This window comes from Amblyraja radiata, chromosome 13, assembly GCF_010909765.2.
Source record: "Amblyraja radiata isolate CabotCenter1 chromosome 13, sAmbRad1.1.pri, whole genome shotgun sequence".
In the NCBI taxonomy this organism is placed as follows: Eukaryota; Metazoa; Chordata; class Chondrichthyes; order Rajiformes; family Rajidae; genus Amblyraja; species Amblyraja radiata.
Genome location: NC_045968.1, coordinates 20,066,525 through 20,088,003, shown reverse-complemented (window position 1 = coordinate 20,088,003; position 21,479 = coordinate 20,066,525). Strand labels below are relative to the sequence as shown.

Here is a 21,479-nt window from a genome sequence, read left to right as displayed (position 1 = left end):
AGTCTGGAAATCAGCCAGAAGAGCTCAGACTGCAGGCTTCATCATAGTTTCAGCAGCAGATAGTTTTATAATAGTTATTTCTACAATTTCTAGCTCTGAGGGAAAGGCAGGTTCTTCAAATAAACTAATTTTCTCAATGTGAAGATGTCAGTGTGAGTGATATGGTGGATGTTCGCAAAGGTTCATTGATACGGGACTGAAAAATGTGGACAGGAGAGAGATTTTTCACTGCTGCTTTAAAAATAGTCTCAAGATTGGGCAATACTGTAGTTTCTGGCTCATTGGTTATCACGCCTTAACAAATGTGTACTTTCTAGCTGTTTTTTTTCTATGCCCCACAACGTGACGTGCTTTTTCTCCCTCTCCTTGTCGGGGAATTCCCCTAACTGCTAGCATATAAAGAGTTCGAGCCTCTCAGAAGAGACTACAAAGCTGACTGAGAAGAGAGCAGACAGGCAAAGTGATCGTCTGTTCAACATTCCACACAGTCAACAACATGCACCTGAAGATTGTTTTAGTCCTGTTTCTCTTCTGCGCAGTTTCAGTACTTAGTAGACCATGTAAGTTTTCTTTGAGGTTCTTCCAAAAATGTAGTTGTTATTATTGATATCTGTATAGAGTAATGTCAGGAATGTTGCAAATATAATTGAAGAATAAATTAAAAGTAATATATTCCTCTCTCTCTATGGGGTTTTATTGAATATAGCTGGTAAGGTTCAATTAAAGAACGTAACCACCGAGACAATATCAGCGCAATCACCATACAACAGAGCACTCAAAGATCAATGTAAAATGCCAAATATCTACTGATGTAACTACCTTGTGTTTTAGCTTATAATTAAGTAGCTATAAAGGTTTGGGTCAACTCAGAGTTACCAATGGAATGAAGCTTTGAATAGAGATAGTCATTTTGAATATTACAAATTTTGCTGTGAATGAGAGATTTAAGTTAGAATGTGACTAATGCCTCATTATTCTCCCACTAGTGGGACAGTCTAGGTCCAGAGGTCATAGCCTCAGAATTAAAGGACGTTCCTTTAGGAAGGAGATGAGGATGAATTTCTTTAGTAAGAGGGTGGTAAATCTGTGGAATTCAGTGCCACAGAAGGTAGTGGAGGCCAAGTTAATGGATATTTATAAAGTGGAGATAGATAGATTCTTGATTAGTACGGGTGTCAGGGGTTATGGGGAGAAGGCAGGAGAATGAGGTTAGTTGGGAGGGATAGATCAGCCATGAGTGAATGGCATAGTGTCCTAGATGGCTGCCGTGAAGGGAGAGTGGACGCTGGCGCGCTTTGGCTGCCGCTGCTCTCTCTTCACATTGTGTTTTTGATTTTCTGTTTTTGGATTGAATTCTGTTTTTAATTTGTGTCTCTGTGATGTCTTTATTACTTATTTTATTCCGATTATATGTTTTTATTCCGATTAATCTATGTAAGGTGTCCTTGAGATGTCTGAAAGGCGCCCATTAAATAACATTTATTATTATTATTATTATTATTATTATAGTAGATGTTGGGCTGAATGGCCATCACATAAGTGCCTTTGTCCTTGTTGAAGGCTGGGCTGTGAGCGACTTCCTAGCACTGATTTTATTTTTAAACTAGCACATTGGTTGACAAATTTAGCCGTGCAGATAAATTCATCAAAGTTATTTTAGCAGGGAATATGCAGCTTTATTATGCTGTATTTTTTATAGAACAGTAACCGCTTATTTGGTTTGATTCCGAATTGTAGATTGTTTCACATGTCTAATTTGCTTACAGATAGGACAAAGGTGTTTTGAGTAAACACTGTTAACATTTTTGGGTTGATTACTTTGGTATTTTTTAGTATGACATAATTTTGAAATGATATAGGTATCTTTTGCAAAAAAATTAAAAAAAGATTAAAATGATTTTTCTTCTATTTTTCAGTCCGAGGTCCTGGAAATGTCACCACAAATTGCTGCACAAAGGTATCTCGGAAACGGATTACATTTCAGACTACTCATTACAGGATACAGCCAGAGTTACTTCCCTGCGTCAATGCAATCATGTATGTAACTTTTCTGTTTCCTTTTCCTCGAAGTCCGTCTGTCTTATTTGAAACTGAGCACTTGCCTTTCATAAAATATATATAAACGCTTTCATTTATATTTTTTAATTTTCAGTACCATCTAAAACATTTTATAGAATAACTGTTTGTGGAAAATTGGAATAAGCTCTTGCCTGATATTAAGCATATTTTTTGAAATGTTTTTATGCAAAAGCAGGACAAATGAACGCTGAGTTTAAATGCTTAAATAAAGTTGAACAATCATTAAACTTAAAAATACGTAATTGTTGCGCATTATGAACTCGTTCAGAATTGTTTTGCAGAAAAGCACTAATTGCCGATTTGTGCATTATGACATAGAAACATAGAAAATAGGTGCAGGAGGAGGCCATTTGGCCCTTTGAGCCAGCACCGCCATTCAATGTGATCATGGCTGATCATCACCAATCAATAACCCGTGCCTGCCTTCTCCCCATATCCCTTGACCCCACTAGCCCCTTGAGCTCTATCTAACTCTTTCTTAAATCCATCCAGTGATTTGGCCTCCACTGCCCTCTGTGGCAGGGAATTCCACAAATTCACAACTCTCTGGTGAAAAAGTTTTTTCTCACCTCAGTCATAAATGGCCTCCTCTTTATTCTAAGACTGTGGCCCCTGGTTCTGGACTCGCCCAGCATTAGGAACATTTTTCCTGCATCTAGCTTGTCCAGTCCTTTTATAATTTTATATGTTTCTATAAGATGCCCCCTCATCCTTCTAAACTCCAGTGAATACAAGCCTAGTCTTTTCAATCTTTCCTCATATGACAGTCCCGCCATCCCCGGGATCAATCTCATGAACCTACGCTGCACTGCCTCAATCATGCATAGGCCATATTAAATTTATTTTCCAATCACTCATAGTCATACACACTCATATAACACGGACATTTCTGCTCTTCCAGATTTTACACTGTGGAAAGAGGGCCCCTCTGTGCTGACCCAAGAGCACGTTGGACAAGAATCAAAAGAAGGGCGATTGAGTAAGTAGTATTGATTGTTCAGTTATAAGTGAATAACAAGGAGATTAACCAGCAAAGCAGTGGAACACACATTATCCTGAAGAACAATATTATGTTTTTTTTACATGCAGTACTTATGTTTTATGCACTAAGGATTGTTTTTTTTACAAGACAAGAGAGAGTCATGACTTTCAAGTTAATTAGATATATGGAAACATAATATGCAGCCTGTCCTACTTAGGTGATTTTTTAGGCAACTACAGGCGACTAGGCTGTTGCCACATGGTCGCCGCGGTGTCGCCTGTATGGTCGTGAGTTGTCTCCTCAGTCGCCCAAAGAATCGTGCCATTTTACTGGTCGCCGCTGGATTTTGAAATGTTCAAAACTTTTTGGCGACAGTCGGCGACAGTGGGTTTGACGCCAATGAGCGTAGCTTGACTTCTCCTGACGTAGTGTTGTCGTAGGTTGTCACCAGGATGATGTAGGTTGTCACCAGGATGACGTAGGTTGTCGCAGGTGTGGACTTCGGCGAATTCGAAGACTACCCTCGTCAATCTACATCAACCGGCGACAGGTACCGGTGACTGAATTGTTTTAAGTTGTCTTCCGTTGTCACCGACAGAGTCATACCTTGCCGTAGGTTGTCGCGGGTGGACGTAGGTTGTCATAGGTGTGTTTGTAGGACATCCTAATGGGTCGCCGGTTGTCGGTAGCTTGCCGTAGCTTGTCCTCGACTAGGTGGTAGGTTATTGTAGACATTGTCGTAGACATTGTCGTAGGGGGGTCTAGTCGCCAGTTTTTCGGAGACCTGCTAAGACTATGACAGTCATCGGCAGTCGCCGAAAAAATCGCCTAAGTAGAACAGGCCCATAACTGGGTGTACTGTACTAATTGTAAACTAATATTGCATATTTGGAAAAATGTTGGATTTTAAGGATAATTAGATGGAAAGTTAATGTTTAGCATTGAATAACATTTACTATATAAATGTGGCTGTCATTTTTTTCCATTTACTCACAAATGTGTCTTTTTCATTTTAATATAGCATGAGGATTCAGGGTGGCACAAACTGAAGCTGGATGGATTATTTCTGAATTTAAAACCAAGAGAACATAAAATGTGATGTTATTAAAAAAGATTTTTACGTATTTATGTGAAAGAGCTATATAGTAATTGCCTATTTTTTCTGTGGATGTGATATAATTGAAATATTACTGTAGCATTATCTCCTTATTTAAAATTGCATATTGGCATTTTATATTTTTGCAATAAAATTGTTTGTTGAAAAAACATTTCAAATGTGTTTTCTTGGAATCACTTCTTAAGGAATAACTTCATTTTTATGATTTTCTGAAATGAATAGTCACTACTGGCCACCATAGATGTAAATAGGTTTAGTACCTCAAGATATTTAAATCTGAAGAAGGTTCTTGACCTGAAACATCACCCATTTCTTCTATCTAAAGATGCTGTCTGTTCTGCTGAGTTACTCCAGCATTTTGTGTCTATCTTCAGTGTCAACCAGCATCTGCAGTTCCTTCCTACACCAAGATAATATCTCATCACTTCCTCAGATGGTTCAACAACACAATGCAATATTATAAACACTCAATTGGCAAGTAAGAAGAATGTATCTGAGAAAGACTTTAATTAGATTATGTATTTTAGCAACACAGTGGGGGGAAATATAGAAACATAGAAAATAGGTGCAGGAGCAGGCCATTTGGCCCTTCGACCCCGCACTGCCATTCATTGTGAGCATGGCTGATCATCCACAATCAGTAACCTGTGCCTGCCTTCTCCCCATATGCCTTGATTCCATTAGCCCCTAGAGCTCTATCTAACTCTCATTTAAATGTATCCAGTGAATTGGCATCTACTGCCTTCTGTGGCATAGAATTCCACAAATTCACAACTATCTGGGTGGAAAAGTTTTTTCTCATCTCAGTTTTAAATGGCCTCCCCTTTATTCTTAGACAGTGGCCCCTGGTTCTGGACTCCCCCATCATTGGGAACATTTTTCCTGCATCTAGCTTGTCCAGTCCTTTTATAATTTTATACGTTTCTATAAGATCATCCTTCTAAATTCCAGTGAATACAAGCCCAGTCTTTCCAATCTTTTCTCATATTACAGTCTCGCCATCCCGGGGATTAACCTTGTGAACCTACGCTGCACTGCATCAATAGCAAAGATGTCCTTCCTCAAATTAGAAGACCAAAACTGTATACAATACTCCAGATGTGGTCTCACCAAGGCCCTGTACAACTGCAGAAGGACCTCTTTATTCCTATACTCAAATCCTCTCGTTATGAAGGCCAACATGCCATTAGCTTTCTTCACTGCCTGCTGTACCTGCATGTTTACTATCAGTGACTGGTGTACAAGGACACCCAGGTCTCGTTGCACTTCCCTTTTTCCTAATCTGACATAATTGAGATGATAATCTGCCTCCTTGTTCTTGCCGCCAAAGTGTATAACCTCACATTTATCTACATTATACTGCATCTGCCATGCATCTCCCCACTCACTCAACCCGTCCAAGTCACCCTGCAACCTCCTAGCATCCTCTTCGCAATTCACACTGCCACCCAGCGTTGAGTCATCTGCAAATTTGCTAGTGTTACTTTTAATCCTTCATCTAAATCATTAATATATATTGTATATAGTTGCTGCCCCAGCACCAAGCCTTGCGGCACTCCACTAGCCACTGCTTGCCATTTTGACCGGGACCCGTTTATTCCTACTCTTTGTTTTGTGCCTGCCAACCAATTCTCTATCCGTGTCAATACCCTACCCCCAATACCATGTGCTCTAATTTTTCCCACTGTGTGGGACCTTTTCAAAGGCTTTCTGAAACTGGCAGGGAACATAAAAACTGACTGCAAAAGCTTTTATAGATATGTGAAGAGAAAAAGATTAGTTAAAACAAATTTAGGTCCTTGCAGTCAGAAACAGGTGAATTGATCATGGGGAACAAGGACATGGCAGACCAATTGAATAACTACTTTGGTTCTGTCTTCACTAATAAATAATCTGCCGAAAATAGCAGGGGACCAGGGGTCAAATGAGATGGAGGAACTGAGTGAAATCCAGGTTAGCCGGGAAGTGGTGTTAGGTAAATTGAATGGATTAAAGGCCGATAAATCCCCAGGGCCAGATAGGCTGCATCCCAGAGTACTTAAGGAAGAAGCCCCAGAAATAGTGGATGCGTTAGTGATAATTTTTCAAAACTCTTTAGATTCTGGAGTAGTTCCTGAGGATTGGAGGGTAGCTAATGTAACCCCACTTTTTAAAAAGGGAGGGAGAGAGAAAATGGGGAATTACAGACCAGTTAGTCTGACATCGGTAGTGGGGAAACTGCTAGAATCAGTTATTAAAGATGGGATAGCAGCACATTTGGAAAGTGGTGAAATCATTTGACAAAGTCAGCATAGATTTATGAAAGGTAAATCATGTCTGACGAATCTTATAGAATTTTTCGAGGATGTAACTAGTAGAGTGGATAAGGGAGAACCAGTGGATGTGTTATATCTGGACTTTCAGAAGGCTTTCGACAAGGTCCCACATAAGAGATTAGTATACAAACTTAAAGCACATGGTATTGGGGGTTCAGTATTGATGTGGATAGAGAACTGGCTGGCAGACAGGAAGCAAAGAGTAGGAGTAAACGGGTCCTTTTCACAATGGCAGGCAGTGACTAGTGGAGTACCGCAAGGCTCAGTGCTGGGACCCCAGCTATTTACGATATATATTAATGATTTGGACGAGGGAATTGAATGCAACATCTCCAAGTTTGCGGATGACACGAAGCTGGGGGGCAGTGTTAGCTGTGAGGAGGATGCTAGGAGGCTGCAAGGTGACTTGGATAGGTTGGGTGAGTGGGCAAATGCATGGCAGATGCAGTATAATGTGAATGAATGTGAGGTTATCCACTTTGGTGGCAAAAACAGGAAAGTAGACTATTATCTGAATGGTGGCCGATTAGGAAAAGGAGAGATGCAACGAGACCTAGGTGTCATGGTACACCAGTCATTAAAAGTAGGCATGCAGGTGCAGCAGGCAGTGAAGAAGGCGAATGGTATGTTAGCATTCATAGCAAAAGGATTTGAGTATAGGAGCGGGGAGGTTCTACCGCAGTTGTACAGGGTCTTGGTGAGACCACACCTGGAGTATTGCGTACAGTTTTGGTCTCCTAATCTGAGGAAAGACATTCTTGCCATAGAGGGAGTACAGAGAAGGTTCACCAGACTGATTCCTGGGATGTCAGGACTTTCATATGAAGAAAGACTGGATAGACTCGGTTTGTACTTAGAATTTAGAAGATTGAGGGGGGATCTTATAGAAACTTACAAAATTCTTAAGGGGTTGGACAGGCTAGATGCAGGAAGATTGTTCCCGATGTTGGGGAAGTCCAGAACAAGGGGTCACAGTTTAAGGATAAGGGGGAAATCTTTTAGGACCGAGATGAGGAAAACATTTTTCACACAGAGAGTGGTGAATCTCTGGAATTCTCTGCCACAGAAGGTAGTTGAGGCCAGTTCATTGGCTATATTTGAGAGGGAGTTAGATGTGGCCCTTGTGGCTAAAGGGATCAGGGGGTATGGAGAGAAGGCAGGTACAGGATACTGAGTTGGATGATCAGCCATGATCATATTGAATGGCGGTGCAGGCTCGAAGGGCCGAATGGCCTACTCCTGCACCTATTTTCTATGTTTCTAAGTTTCTATGAAAGTCTAGATACATTACATCCACTGGCTCTCCTTCATCCATTTTACTTGTCACATCCTCAAAAAATTGCAGAAGATTAGTCAAGCAGGATTTCCCCTTCATAAATTCATGCTGACTTGGACCAATCCTTTTACTGCTATCCACATGCGCTGTTATTACTTATTTAATAATTGACTCCAGCATCTTTCCTACCACCGATGTCAGGCTAACTGGTCTATTATTCCCCGTTTTCTCTCTCGTTCCTTTCTTAAAAAGTGGGATAACATTAGCTACCTTCCAATCCACAGGAACTGATCCTGAATCTAAAGAACATTGAAAAATGCTCACCAATGCGTCCACAATTTCTAGAGACACCTCCTCGAGTACCCTGGGATGCAGACCATCAGGCTCTGGGGATTTATCAGGCTTCAGTTCCATCAGTCCACCCAATACTATTTCTCCCCTGATGCAAATTGTAGTTTTATTCTATCCCTAACTTCCCTTGTCAGCCACGGCTGCCTCTTACTCCCCTTAGAATCTTTCTTCCTCTTTGGAATGAAATGATTCTGCATCTTCTGGATTATGCCCAGAAATTCCTGCCATTGCTGTTCCACTATCATTCCTGCTTGGATCATTTTACAGTCGACCTTGGCCAGCTCCTCTCTCATGCCTTCATAGTCCCCTTTGTTCAACTACAACACTGACACTTCTGATTTAACCTTCTCCTTCTCAAATTGCAGATTGAAACTTATCATATTATGGTTACTACCTCCTAGCGGTTCCTTTACCTTTGAGTTCCCTTATTAAATCTTGTTCATTAGATAACACTAAATCCAGAATTGCCTTCTCTCTGGTAGGCTCCAGTACAAGCTGCTCTAAGAATCCATCTTGGAGGCACTATACAAACGCCGTTTCTTGGGGTCCAGAACCAAACAGATTTTCCCAGTCTACCTGCATATTGAAATCTCCCACAACCACAGTGGCATTACCTTTGTTACATGCCAATTTTAACTCCTGCTGCACCTTGCACCCGATATCCATCTACTGTTTGGGGGCCTGTAGATAACTCCCATTAGTGTCTTCTTACCTTTACAATTCCTGAATTCTATCCACTCGCCACTTCCTGCCATTTTGACAGGGACCTGTTTATTCCTACTCTTTGTTTCCTGTCTGCCAACCAATTCTCTATTCATGTCAATACCACACCCCCAATACCATGTGCTCCAATTTTGCCCACAGATGATAGGCTGAATGACTATTGGATATTTGGACTTTCTCATTTATAGTTCAAAGGTATCAAAGCTATCAAAGGTATTTTATTAGTCACATTCACATACACCGAGGTGTAGTGAAATGAAATGCTTTTTGCCATTTTGCAGCACACAAAAAAAGAATACAGACATAACACCAATGAGAGTCTTAAACACATAGAACATCCCCCCACAATGGCTCCCACCATGAGGGAAGGCACAAAGTCCAGTCCCCAACCCCAGTTCACCCATAGTCGGGTCCATTGAGGCCTCCACAGTTGCCTCTACGGAGGCCCGATGTTCCTGGCCGTTCTTGCCGGGTGATATTGCTCCGGCGTCGGGAGAGTCCTCACAGCGGCCTGGGAACCCTGGAATGGCCGCTTCCGCACTGGAGGCCGCGGCTTCCAAAGCCGACAAGGCCGCGCCGGTTGGAGCTCCACAACTGGTGATCTCGTCGCGAGATCCCAGGCTCCCGGTGTAAAGTCAGCGCCGCCGCCCGCAGCTGGCCGCTCCTCAGACCCGCAGCTCCGCGATGTTGTTCCCGGCGGTCTCAGCTCACCAGAGCTCCAGCGCGGCGACCCAGGCAAGGCATCGCCCGCTCCGCGATAGCGCTCCAGCGCTGTGCCGCCGCCGAAAGCCATGGTTCTGGGCGGTCCCCGACAGGAAACGCCGCTCCAGGCCCGCTGGTAGGCCGCGAGGACGGGTCGAAGCTGCAGCCCGGAGACAAGCCACCTCTCCGACCAGGTAGCGACCCTGAAAGGTAGTTTCCCCCTTCCCTCCCCCCCACCCCCCACATAAAAACAGTCTAGACCTCCAACAAAACACTTTAACTAACTTAAAATTAAAATAAAGATGAAGAGACAGACAGCTTATATGCAGTCTTCCAAACATCTACCATCGCACCTGTAGAAAAACTTAATCACAGAAGGAGAGTCACAGCCTATGTTATCATTTCCCCTTGTGTCTATGGATTTATCCACATTTAAAGAGTGTCCATTGGATGTGCTCTCTTGGTTTTCCTCTCTTCTCTTTCTCCCACTCTCTTGTCTTTTTCTCTTGCTCTGTCTATCTCTCTCGCCCTTTTACTTTTTAATTCATTCTCTGCAAGATGGGTTTCTACATCATGAAAATAGAAGCATATTATTGATTCCTAACTGCATGGACCTTTCCCGCTCACACAATTGGATCTCTAATGGGACTAACTATTTCTCCCTCTATAAACATGTCATTTTGGGAAAATATAAGGACTGTGGTATTGACGTAAACAGGAAATTGGTTTAACAACTGATAGAAAATACAACAGAGGGACTCAAGGCCAAAATTCCACAAAGACCCTTCTATCTGTATATTATATATGATTATATATTACAATGATTTGGAAAAAAGCCCGCAAAAGATAATTGAATGGCGGAGTAGACCTGATGGACTGAGTGGTCTAATACTGCTCTTATGAACTTATGAACAAGGGACCAAGCTTGTAAACGCATTTAATCCCACACAAGTGCTGCCCCCTCGTCTTTGTATGAAGGTTTCTGGAATAACATTTCTGACCTACTACTCTGACTACCACCCCACTGCTTCTCTTGTTTAAACTGCGACTTCTAATACAGAGCCAAAAGTGCTGTCACTGAGCCACAGTGGTCAAATATCATCCCAATCTTTTACCACAATTTTCACCACAATTTCTATTGAAGTTCCCCAGATTCTGCATTTGACCCTGATTCAGCAATGAGCTGATGTACAGTATAGAGATAATCAGATATGGTTCAATGGTTCAATGATGCTTTCATTGTCACTGTTCAAACACACAGTGAAATTATTTTTCTTTTATAAGGTCCAGTACATTATTCTTATACCCAAGCATATCCTCGATTAGCAAGTGTACAGAAATACTGTTGAGCCTGTAAGCAAGAGTCACCATGTTTTCAAAATCCAGTCCGCATTCTAGTTCTTCTGGACAGTGCCTGATCCAGTCAACGCCAGGCTGCTGCGGACCTCCAGCCATCGCTTTCCAAGGACGCAACGTCCAGCTCTTTGCTCACCCACCTTTGTGCCCTGGGAGCACCTCCCGCAGCTGACCTTGAGGGATTCAATGAGGTCCCCCCTCAACCTTCTAAACTCCAGCGAGTAGAGGCCCAGAGCTGTCAAGTGATCATCATATGCTAACCCACTCATTCCTGGAATCTTTCTTGTAAACTTCCTCTGGGCACTTCAACATTCAAGAGCTGTGATGGTGTGTTGTTGTAGGCTTTTGTTGAGCAATGACCCGCTAACATCGTTTTCCGTTTTCCGCTTTCCAGGGGCTCATTATGGATGTTTACTGTCAGGGAGCAGAGTTATACAATGGGAACAGATTAGTAGGGAATCTTTGCTTTGCATGTTTAAGGCTGGTTATTTCATAAGCAATTGAGCTTTTTCTTGCATAGAAAGGAACTGCAGATGCTGGTTTAAAACAAAGATAAACACAAAAAACTGGCATAACTCAGTGAGTCAGACCGCATCTCTGGAGAAAATAAATAGGTGACGTTTCGGTTTGAGACCCTTCTTCAGACTTAGAGTCAGGGGAAAGGGAAACAAGCTTTTTCTTGCATTATGGCCAATATTTACCCTCAACTAATAGTGACCACAGCTGATGTAATTGAAAAGAATTGAGGTCAGTGTAACAGCTTGCATTTTTCATCTTATTTAGTTTAGTTTAGTTTAGAGGTACAGTGTACTAAGTCCACACTGACCGACGATTACCCTGACACTAATTCTATCGTACACCCTAGGAACAATTTACAGAGGCCAATTAACCTACACATGTGCATGTCTTTGGAGCGTGGGAGGAAACCAGAATACCCGGACAAAACCCAAGCAGTCACAGGGAGAATAGTAAGATTAAACAAGAATTTACCAGTTTGAAGTTTGATCTTTATTTTATGAGGAGTAACGTTGAGGGATTACGTGAAGAACCCGCCAGGACGCATGCGTGTCAATCTTCAAAACAGCGGTGTGAAATCACAGATAACAGTAAATGAACTGAACATAGTAAGATTAGAGAAGTAGGATACCAGTTGAACTTTATGATAGAGGGTGGGCGTGGAGGACACGTAATCCCTCAACGTTACTCCTCATAAAATAAAGATCAAACTTCAAACTGGTAAGTTCTCGTTTAATCTTACGATTTTACTTCGGAGTCACGTGAGTGACTACGTGAAGATTTTAAAGCTCTGTGATTTCATGCCGTGGAAACAAGTCCAGGCGTCATACACAGCATAAGTGGGCCAATGATGAGTGAACATTAATATAGTATTCAGACATGACATAGATATAGACATGTTGATGCTATTAATGAACAATAGTGGGAATCGTAACCTCCCTCAACCTGGAGGAAGTATGAACCATACCTAACATAGAGTTGGCAAATACCCCCGATCTAGCAATGGGTTTATTCTGAATATTTGTACAGATTAATAGTTTGACCATCCTGCAGCAGCTAGGATGTGGTCCATAAGCCTGCTGCTGAGGTATAGCGGTCCTGGTAGAGTGGGACTCAATGTCAATGTACACTCCTGTATATGCCAGACCCATTTAACCCTCTGGAGAAGATTTGTAGTGATTCCTTCTAACGAAGCTTTATGTAACTAACAATATTGCTAGTCAGAGTCTATGAGGCTCTTAGGGACCTTGACATACTGGTGTAGATGCGTGTTCACACGCAACCCATGGTCCATGGGATATGCAACATCTAGTTTGGTCTGTGTCCCTGTCTACTCTACTTGACTAATCATAAACAAAACGTGATTATAGCCCACAGATATGATCATTCTACCCAGTGTAGCAATGACTGGACCCGTAGCACTGTACTCAATGCTACGGCATAACCACTAGTACGTGAGTTTGACCAAGGACAGGGATGTTGCTGGTGCCTATCGGCGAAGTGACGTAGCACAATGTTAAAAACGCATATCTCTGTGTCCCTAGGCCTAGGAGGTTTTTAGTTGATGATACCCTTCATAATCTAGACATCAGAGGGTGAGACCGGAAAGAGTGGTTTATATTCTCCGCAGCCAAATGATGAGGAGGTACTTCAGGCACAGTAAATGGAATTTTAACTTGATGTTATAATCCCATAAAACTGAATTTTAATGTTTCAGTCATCCGTGCTGAGTTAATGGCCAGTTCTCACGGTGCGACCTGAAGCAAGATGTCACCCGAGTGAAGTGGTCGTGGTCCAGCACGAGTTCCGCACGATAAAGAGTTCCCACGATAAAGAGTTCCCACGGTACTCGGCATTTCTGTTATTTGTGCGAGTGACTTGTCCGTCTCCCGATCTTTCCCATTAATCTTGAATGAACATCGTGGACTGTAGTGTTGTTAATCACGTGGCACAAATGATGTTACTTTTTTTCACACACTATATTGTTTTTTTTCACCCGAGCTTTTTAATGAGCTGAAGAATAATCTGGTTTTTTTAGACAAATGTTGTTTGGTGTGATGCACCTTCTCTCAATATGTGCAAGAAGTCGTCTTTTTACTTTGTCAAATAGGAATAAAGACTGTGTCTCACATTGACAGTGATGATTGTCTTATTTTATTATCTACTGAGAGGTGAAACTTTCAGTCTGAAGAAGGCTCTCGACCCGAAATGCCACCCGTTCCTTCTGTCCAGAGATGCTGCCTGTCCCGCTGAGTTGCTCCAAGCAACTGGTGTCTATCTTCAAAGGACTGACCACCGGGCTGGATGTCGGGGCTGGCGTGTTGCGCTTCACAGACCGAACTGTCCAATTAATAGTAACAGATGGGCACTCCCTCTCAACCACATTCTCTTGCCTTCTCCCCATAATCTCCTGACAGCCGCACTAATCAGGAATGTATCTATCTCTGCCCCTATTCTTCACCCTTTTTACAGTAGTTTTGTTTTATTGGAGACGCGGGAGACAGCAGATGCTGGAATACTGAGCAAAACACGAAGTGCTGGAGGAACTCGGTGCATTTGTGTTTAAGAAGGAACTGCAGATGCTGGAAAATCGAAGGTACACAATAATGCTGGAGAAACTCAGCGGGTGCAGCAGCATCTATGGAACGAAGGAAATAGGCAACGTTTCGGGCCGAAACGTTGCCTATTTCCTTTGTTCCATAGATGCTGCTGCACCCGCTGAGTTTCTCCAGCATTTGTGTGTGGGGGTGGGAGTTGGGGGGAGGGGGGGAGAGAGATAAGGCAGCCTGAAGAAAGGGTCGCATGTCCATTTCCCTCCGTAGATGCTGCCTGGCCCGCGGAGTTCCTACAGTCTTAGAAACTGCTTTAGACAAAAAGAGACACAAACTGCTGGAGTAAAATAGCTCAGCAAGTGAGGTACCTGAACACTCAAAAATGAAAAAGAATGAAAATGTGATTATTTCACCTCCCTTCAACTATTTTGTGTTTGAGCATGAGAGGGATTATAACATTAGAGACATTCATCTTGTAGTGATGTGTTAATGAAGAATTGCAGACATCAATCTGATAGTAAAAAATATATTTATTTAACAATGAAGTAAAACAAGCACTGACAATCAAACTGCTCAGTTACTCACCGTTCGCAGGAGTTCCCACGGTACCCGCAAGAGTTATTACGGATATCGCACGGGCCACTGCGTTCATACAATGTTGCAACGCTCACCAAAAAGTGCTCAAGGCACTCTTGGAGAAATTCAAAAATGTTTGAATTTTCTCCCGACCTTACCAAGTCACACGACTACCTGCCGTTAGCGCCACGGAGGTCCTCGGTGGTCCACGAATGCCGTACTGCTATCGCAGAAGGTTCCCACGATGTTAAATCTTGTTAAGTCTTGCTTCAGGTCGCACAGTGAGAAAGCCCTTTAAACGTAAAGTAGAATAAACAATACTTCCCATCTCCTATTCGGGTTGTTGCTATTTGGTGCTATCCCTGCAATCTGCAGTGGGTATTCCTAATGCTTTTGGTTAGACAACCCGAGCCGCAGGAAACGGTCTCTCAGAGTCTGTAAGTCTATGAATTGATTATATCATGCAGAGGATGGTTTCAACATCACAACTGAACCAGCATCTTTTTTATCCGGAAATAACCATGTGTGGTTTTATGCTCATTCCCCACATCAGCAGGAATCATGGGTATATAACCTAGGCAGGGACTATGAAACCTGGAAGCGGGAATCTTGCTGAATTTTGCAAGACCCATCTATTGAGGCCAAATGGAGGAAGACATAAAGAACATTCCTCCCTTGTGTAGCGAGAATGCACCCTTTGCCACTAATATGCCTTGTATTTTTTGCAACTGTTGATTGAACCTGGATGCAAGCATCTCAATCGTTAGTGTTCCATCGATCAACAATGTTATTAAATGCTTTGTGTGATCACACATTCATTCTGTGTTGTCATTGATTTTGCATGATAATACACCAGTGCTAAATGCGGTTATGTAAAACTATCACCGGATACTTTGATTTGATTGTGCCTTTGTAACATATACCACCACCAAAGTGTATCACCTTGGACTTGTGCATGCAGGTTATGCATATCCACATGCTCTTTAATGCACAAAATGCACCTTGTGTCCATTGGCAGTTGATACCATAATTGAACACTTGATAACTCATGCTAATTCCATCTGCCTCCATAACTAGAGATGGTATTAGTAGATTTCCCATCTTTGGGCAATAGCATCAGTTTGGAAATGACTGAAGATTTACAGATGAGAGGTTTTTAGAGGAGCAACGCTGAATACTGTTCGTCCATCATTGTGACTTTGTTAGTTTCAGCTGAGAATAGCAGAGGTCTAATCTTTTGTCTCAGAGCTGATCCCAGACAAATAAATGGTTTGATTGTATCCCAATAATCAATAATCAATAGTTTCAGTTGGTATCAACTTAATTTGAATTTAACTGGACGGGTGAGAACCTCAATTTCTCAAATATAGCTATGTGGCTGATAAGGCTAATTTAGTAAAATACAGTATGTTCAATATCATCCAGATTGACCAAGACACTTATTTGTTAGCTCTGTGCAGTCGAAGCACTGATTGTAGTGATTTAGTAATAATCTGGAAACTTGCAACGCTACTGAGTGTATCATTGCCTCAGTTAAATTTCAAATATCTTCTGTGAAAGGAAATGATCACATGGAAGTTATTCAGAAATGTCTAAACTGCACATGCGGGTTGAGGCTGTTGACATTGATCAGTCCACATCCCATATTGTGAGCCTGCCTTGAAAGGCAAACTCCACCATACCTGTTGTGCAGTATAAACTAATCTTATGTTATCCCAAACCAGTGTAAATATTCAAACCAGTTTAAGATTACCAACTTGTATCCGTGACGGGAGACATCATCAATGTGGTTCCATACCTTTATCCGGATGGGAGAACTTATGCAACCCGACCCAGGAGCTGCCTCAACCATGTGTACTTGATTTTGCTCTTCTGCTCCTGGGAGGTAGAGGGGCTCGAGTACGGGGTTGGCGCATCTTCCAGGAAGGCCGTTCTGGGCTATGGCCTAAAAAAGACCTTTGTTCTGGTTGTACGGCCTTCAAGCTTTCACCAGCTTCAGTGCATCGTGGTTTGCTGGTGGGTGCGTAGGGGTGCTGCCGCCGGAGATGTGAGGTCTTGTGTGATGATGTGGCCTTCCTGAGCCCGATGGCCCTCATCAAGCTCCTGCTGCTGGTTGTGTTGTTCTTGCACCCCCTGCACACTTGTGGTATCTTCAGCCAACCCCCTGTCTTCAGAGTCAGCCCAGAAGTGACTCCTAATGCTCCCCTCTTTCTAGGAAGATGCATTATGCAGCGCTCAATAAGGTGCTGCCTTGGGCGTCCTAGGTGACTAAACTCCATATACTCGCATGTCACATTGGAGCTTCTGCTCCATCAACCGCTCCATGCGGGATATGCGATCACAGTTGCTCCCACCGGCGATGAGTCTTCACAGCCCGACTCGTCCGAGTCTTCGGCCTGTCCGACTTCTGCTTGGCCTTCCCACCAGTCTGTGGTGTCGATTCCGACTGTGCAGGTGCCAGGTCGGAGACTGCTGATCAATAGCGATCCAGGTGCAGTCCACCGCTGCTGACTGCCCGCAATTCCGCGGTCCTCTGCAGTCAGTCTGGATGCGGTCCATTCCTGTAACATATTCTCACAAAATAGCACAAAACGACCTTCAAGTAAGGAATTTACCTGCATGTCCTTTTTAAACTTTCTGCTGCAGGGGCAAAGCTCCTCCTGAGCCTGGTCTTGTGGTCGTAGTTTGTTACAGCTGGGGTTCCCTCTGTGGTCCTTGTAGAAAGGCTTCCCTTGCGGGTATTTCTCCCCCGAGCTTTCTCTCTGTGGTCCTTTATAGAAGGGCTTCTCCGCGATGTTCTCCAGGGGATTCCCCCCCCCCCTGATTTGGGTATCCCCGCAGTAACTGCAGCCGGGATATCCCCGCGGTCCCTATAAAAGGGATAGCCGCGTTACAAAATCGGGGGGGGGGGGGGGGTATCCTGCATCGGGGGGGGGGGGGGGTGGTATATGAAGCCGCTGGTTTTATTGCCAGCGGCTCAGTAGCGACTTACCGCCGTCCGCTCTTCCCATCCCCGATCTACGGAGCGGGTTGTCCAGGTGCCTCCGGCTCCAATATGAAGCCGCTGGTCTACCGCCAGCGGCTCAAAGGCGAATCCACCGCCACCCGTTCCCCGTGTTCCGCGGTCTCCGGAGCGGTTTTTCAGGTGCCCCTGACACTAATATGAAGCCGCTGGCTCCACCGCCAGCGGCTCGAAGGTGAATCCACCGCCGCCCATCCCCGTGTTCCGCGGTCTCCGGAGCAGATTTCCAGGTGCCCCTGACACCAATATGAAGCCGCTGGTGGTGGAGCCAGCGGCTCGAAGGCGAATCCACCGCCGCCCGCTCCCCGTGTTCCACGGTCTCCCAAGCGGGTTCTCCACCAATATGAAGCCGCTGATTCTACTGCCAGCGGCTCACAGGTGAATCCACCGCCGCTCGCTTACCGCATTCCACGGTCTTCCGAGCACCTAGGTCCGTGGGCTGGATACCCCGTGACCAGGGTTCCCTGAAGTTCGAGACTGGGGTCTCCCCTCCGTCCCGACTTTGCCCTGGACTTTTAGCAGGACCTCCAAGTAGGGGTTCCTGCAAGAAGATTTAACCTGAAAAGTTTTTTAAAAACTTACCTCAGGTCTGTTGCTGGCAGGTGAATCATGTCCAACCTGCCAGTTGTCACGCAATGCTCACGTGACTCCGAAGTAAAATGTACAATCTCTGTACAGACACCTGTGGTCAGGATCGAACCTGGGTCTCTGTAAAGCAACAACTCTACCGATGTGCAACTGTGCCGCCCTGTGATTAATTAATGATTAGTGAGGCATGGTAAAATAATCTTGAGCAAAAAATAAAGGGCTGGAGGAACTCAGGAGGTCAAGGAACATATGGGGAGGGAATAGGCAGATGACATTTTCCCTCCCTCCCATTTTACATTTCACTCTTCCTCCTCTTTCCTTAACTGACACCCTTTGGTCCCCTTTTCACCTCTAGGTTTTGTCCCATCTCCCATCTGCTAATTACACCCCTCCCCCCACAACTCACCTGTATCCACCTATCACTTGTCCCACTCCCATCTCTATTTTCCAGATAATGCCAGGTATAGCATTAGGTTCATTAACTCGGGGTTTAATGTAATTCTTCCATTTTATCTGTTTATCTTCTGTTTATCTTCCATTTGTTCAGATGTGGTTCAACTGAAACAATATCTGTCCATTCTCTCCACAGATGCTGTCTGACCCACTGAGTTCCTCCACCGCTTTGCTTTTTGCTCACGGTAAAATAATGGGATGTTTGATCGAGGAGGAAAGATACGTTACACATGTGTTTTGCTTAAGTGGTTATGCCAGCCTTTAGATAAACTTAGGCAAGGACTGAGCTGCATTCATGTGGCTAATGTTGTCAAAGACATAAAAAATACAAACGTACAATTTTCGTGTCTACGTTGCACATAATTGAGCTGACTGCGAAGCAACACCAATTTTTGCAGTTTTAACAAGTTTATTTCCTTTTCACCTTTGTAAATGCTCAAAGATGTGAAACATCTCATAGGAAATCCACAGAAATTAGATGGTGTTAGATCTCTAAACAATATGCACATCCTAAAATTAAAAAAAAGAATCCTCCACAGTTTTGAGATTGTGACTTTTTTAATCTTTTATTTTTAACACAAGAGGATGACTCGATTTGTTCTGATCGGAATGCTATTTGGATACCAATGCAGATCAGTGAAGCAATAAAAATTTAACACAGTGATAATTTAGTTTAGTGCATTTCGTGCATTTGCTCATGCTACGGCTTCTTGAGCTATTTTCTTTCGATAACTCCAGAACTCAAATGAAATGTTGAAACACAAAAACCTGATACTGGAAATCTGAAATAACAACAGAAAATATTGGAGATTTTCAGCAAGTCAGGCTGCATCTGTGGAGAGAGAATTAGAGTTGACATTTGAGGTTGACTTCCTGGTGTTGGTTCTTTCTGATGGTTCTGGCAACAGGGGTTGTGAACATGAAATGATGAAACTGTTTCTTTCAATGCTGAGTATATCCAGCAGCAGCTGTTTCATTTCTAAAATACTAGGGTTTGTTTGTTGTGACAACTCTCTCCCAAGTATAGCATTAGGCTCTGAGTTGCATCCAGAGATGCTGCCTGTCCCGCTGAGCTACTCCAGCATTTTGTGTCTATCTATTAGATACATTAACTCAGGGCCTGCTGTAAATATTGCATTTTATCTGTTTATGGGTTTATCTTCCATTTGTTCAGAGGTCGATCAACATTTGCTTGCTTATCCAAATAATTAAATAGCTTCATTATTATGTCTATGAATCTCAAAGCACTTTCCCTGATTATTTTTATTCAGAAAACTTCAACATCATCAGTCTGAAGAAGTGCCCTGACTCGACATGTCTGTGCCATTTCCCTGCACAGATGCTGTCTGACCCGTTGAGATCCTCCAGCAGATTGTTTTTTGCTCAAGATTCTAGTATCAGCAGCCTCTTGTGCCTCCATTTTACTGTTGCACTGTAAAATCTCCTGACAGTGTACCCACATTAGGGTGGCCCACATCAGGGCGGGCGGTCCACATCAGGGCGGTCCACATCAGGGCGGTCCACATTAGGGTGGCCCACATCAGGGCGGGCGGTCCACATTAGGGTGGTCCACATCAGGGCGGCCACAGTGGCGCGGCAGTCGAGTTGCTGCCTTATAGCGCTTGCAGCATCAGAAACCCGGGTTCGATTCCAACTACGGGTGCTGTCTGTACAGAGTTTGTACATTCTCCCCCGTGACCACGTGGGTTTTCTCCGAGATCTTTGGTTTCCTCCCACACTCCAAAGACATACAAGTATGTAGGTTAATTAGCTTGGTGCATGTGTAAATTGTCCCTAGTGTGTGTAGGATAGTGTTAATGTGCGGGGATCACTGGTTGGAGCGGACTCGGTGGGCCGAAGGACCTGTTTCCCCTCTGTATCTCTAAACTAAACTGTTCCCCTCCTCTCTCTGACGGGTGTTCCGTGAGTCCTTTTCTCATTGCTCCTCCTTTGATATTCAAAGGTTCAAAGGTTCAAAGGTTGATTTATTGTCACATACACCTAGATGTAGTGAAATTCCTTTTGCCAATGCAGCACATAAAAAAGAATACAAACATAACAATAATAAATAGCTTTAACATAAAAACATCCCCCCACAATGGTTCCCATTATGGGGGAAGGCACAAAGTCCAGTCCCATCCCCAATGTCCACCCATAGTCGGGCCTATTGAGGCCTCCACAGTTGCCTCTACGGAGGCCCGATGTTCCAGGCCGTCCTCGCCGGGTGATGATGTTCCGGCGTCGGGAGAGTCCTCCTCTCAGCGGCCTGGGAACCCTGGAACGGCCGCCTCCCTACTCAAGACCGTGGCTTCCGGAGCCGACAAGGCCGCGCCGAATGGAGCTCAACTGGCGATCTCGTCGCGAGATCCAGCTCCCGATGTAAAGTTCAGCACCTGCCGCCCTCACTCCGCGATGTTTTAACGCCGTCCCAGCTCACCGGAGTTCCAGCACGGTGACCCAGGCAAGGCCACCGCCCGCCCCGCAATGGCGCTCCAGCGCTGCAACCGCCGTTCTCACACCCGAAGCTACGCCGCCGGCCGCCGATGCCGGTGCCGCCCACCGCCACAGATGCCTATGCCGAAGGCTCCGGGCGGTCCCCTCGCTCCTCGGACCGCGCAGCTCCGCAGGCCGCCGCCGCCGAAGTGCTCCCGGGCGGTCCCCTCAGGAATACCGGCTCCAGGCCCGCTGTTAGGACAGCGAGGACGGGTCGAAGTGCAGCCCGGAGAAAAGCTGCATCTCCGACCAGGTAGGGACCCTGAAAATTAGTTTCCCCCTCCCCCCCCCCCCCCCTCCCCACACATAAAAAAGCTAGAACTCCTTAAAAACAAAACACTAAACTAACTAAAAATAAGAAAAAAGAAATGAAAAACA

At 44.2% G+C, this 21,479-nt stretch overlaps 1 protein-coding gene across 1 annotated transcript; it reads left to right on the top strand.

Moving 5' to 3' along the window:
* The first annotated feature begins 403 nt into the window (after positions 1-403).
* On the top strand, positions 404-4,327 carry LOC116980169 (eotaxin-like). Its single transcript, XM_033032276.1, has 4 exons — positions 404-560; positions 1,917-2,037; positions 2,981-3,058; positions 4,083-4,327. Exons 1-4 carry the CDS (start codon positions 497-499, stop codon positions 4,108-4,110), a joined length of 291 nt encoding a protein of 96 aa, XP_032888167.1. The 5' UTR covers positions 404-496; the 3' UTR covers positions 4,111-4,327.
* Positions 4,328-21,479: the final 17,152 nt, after the last annotated feature.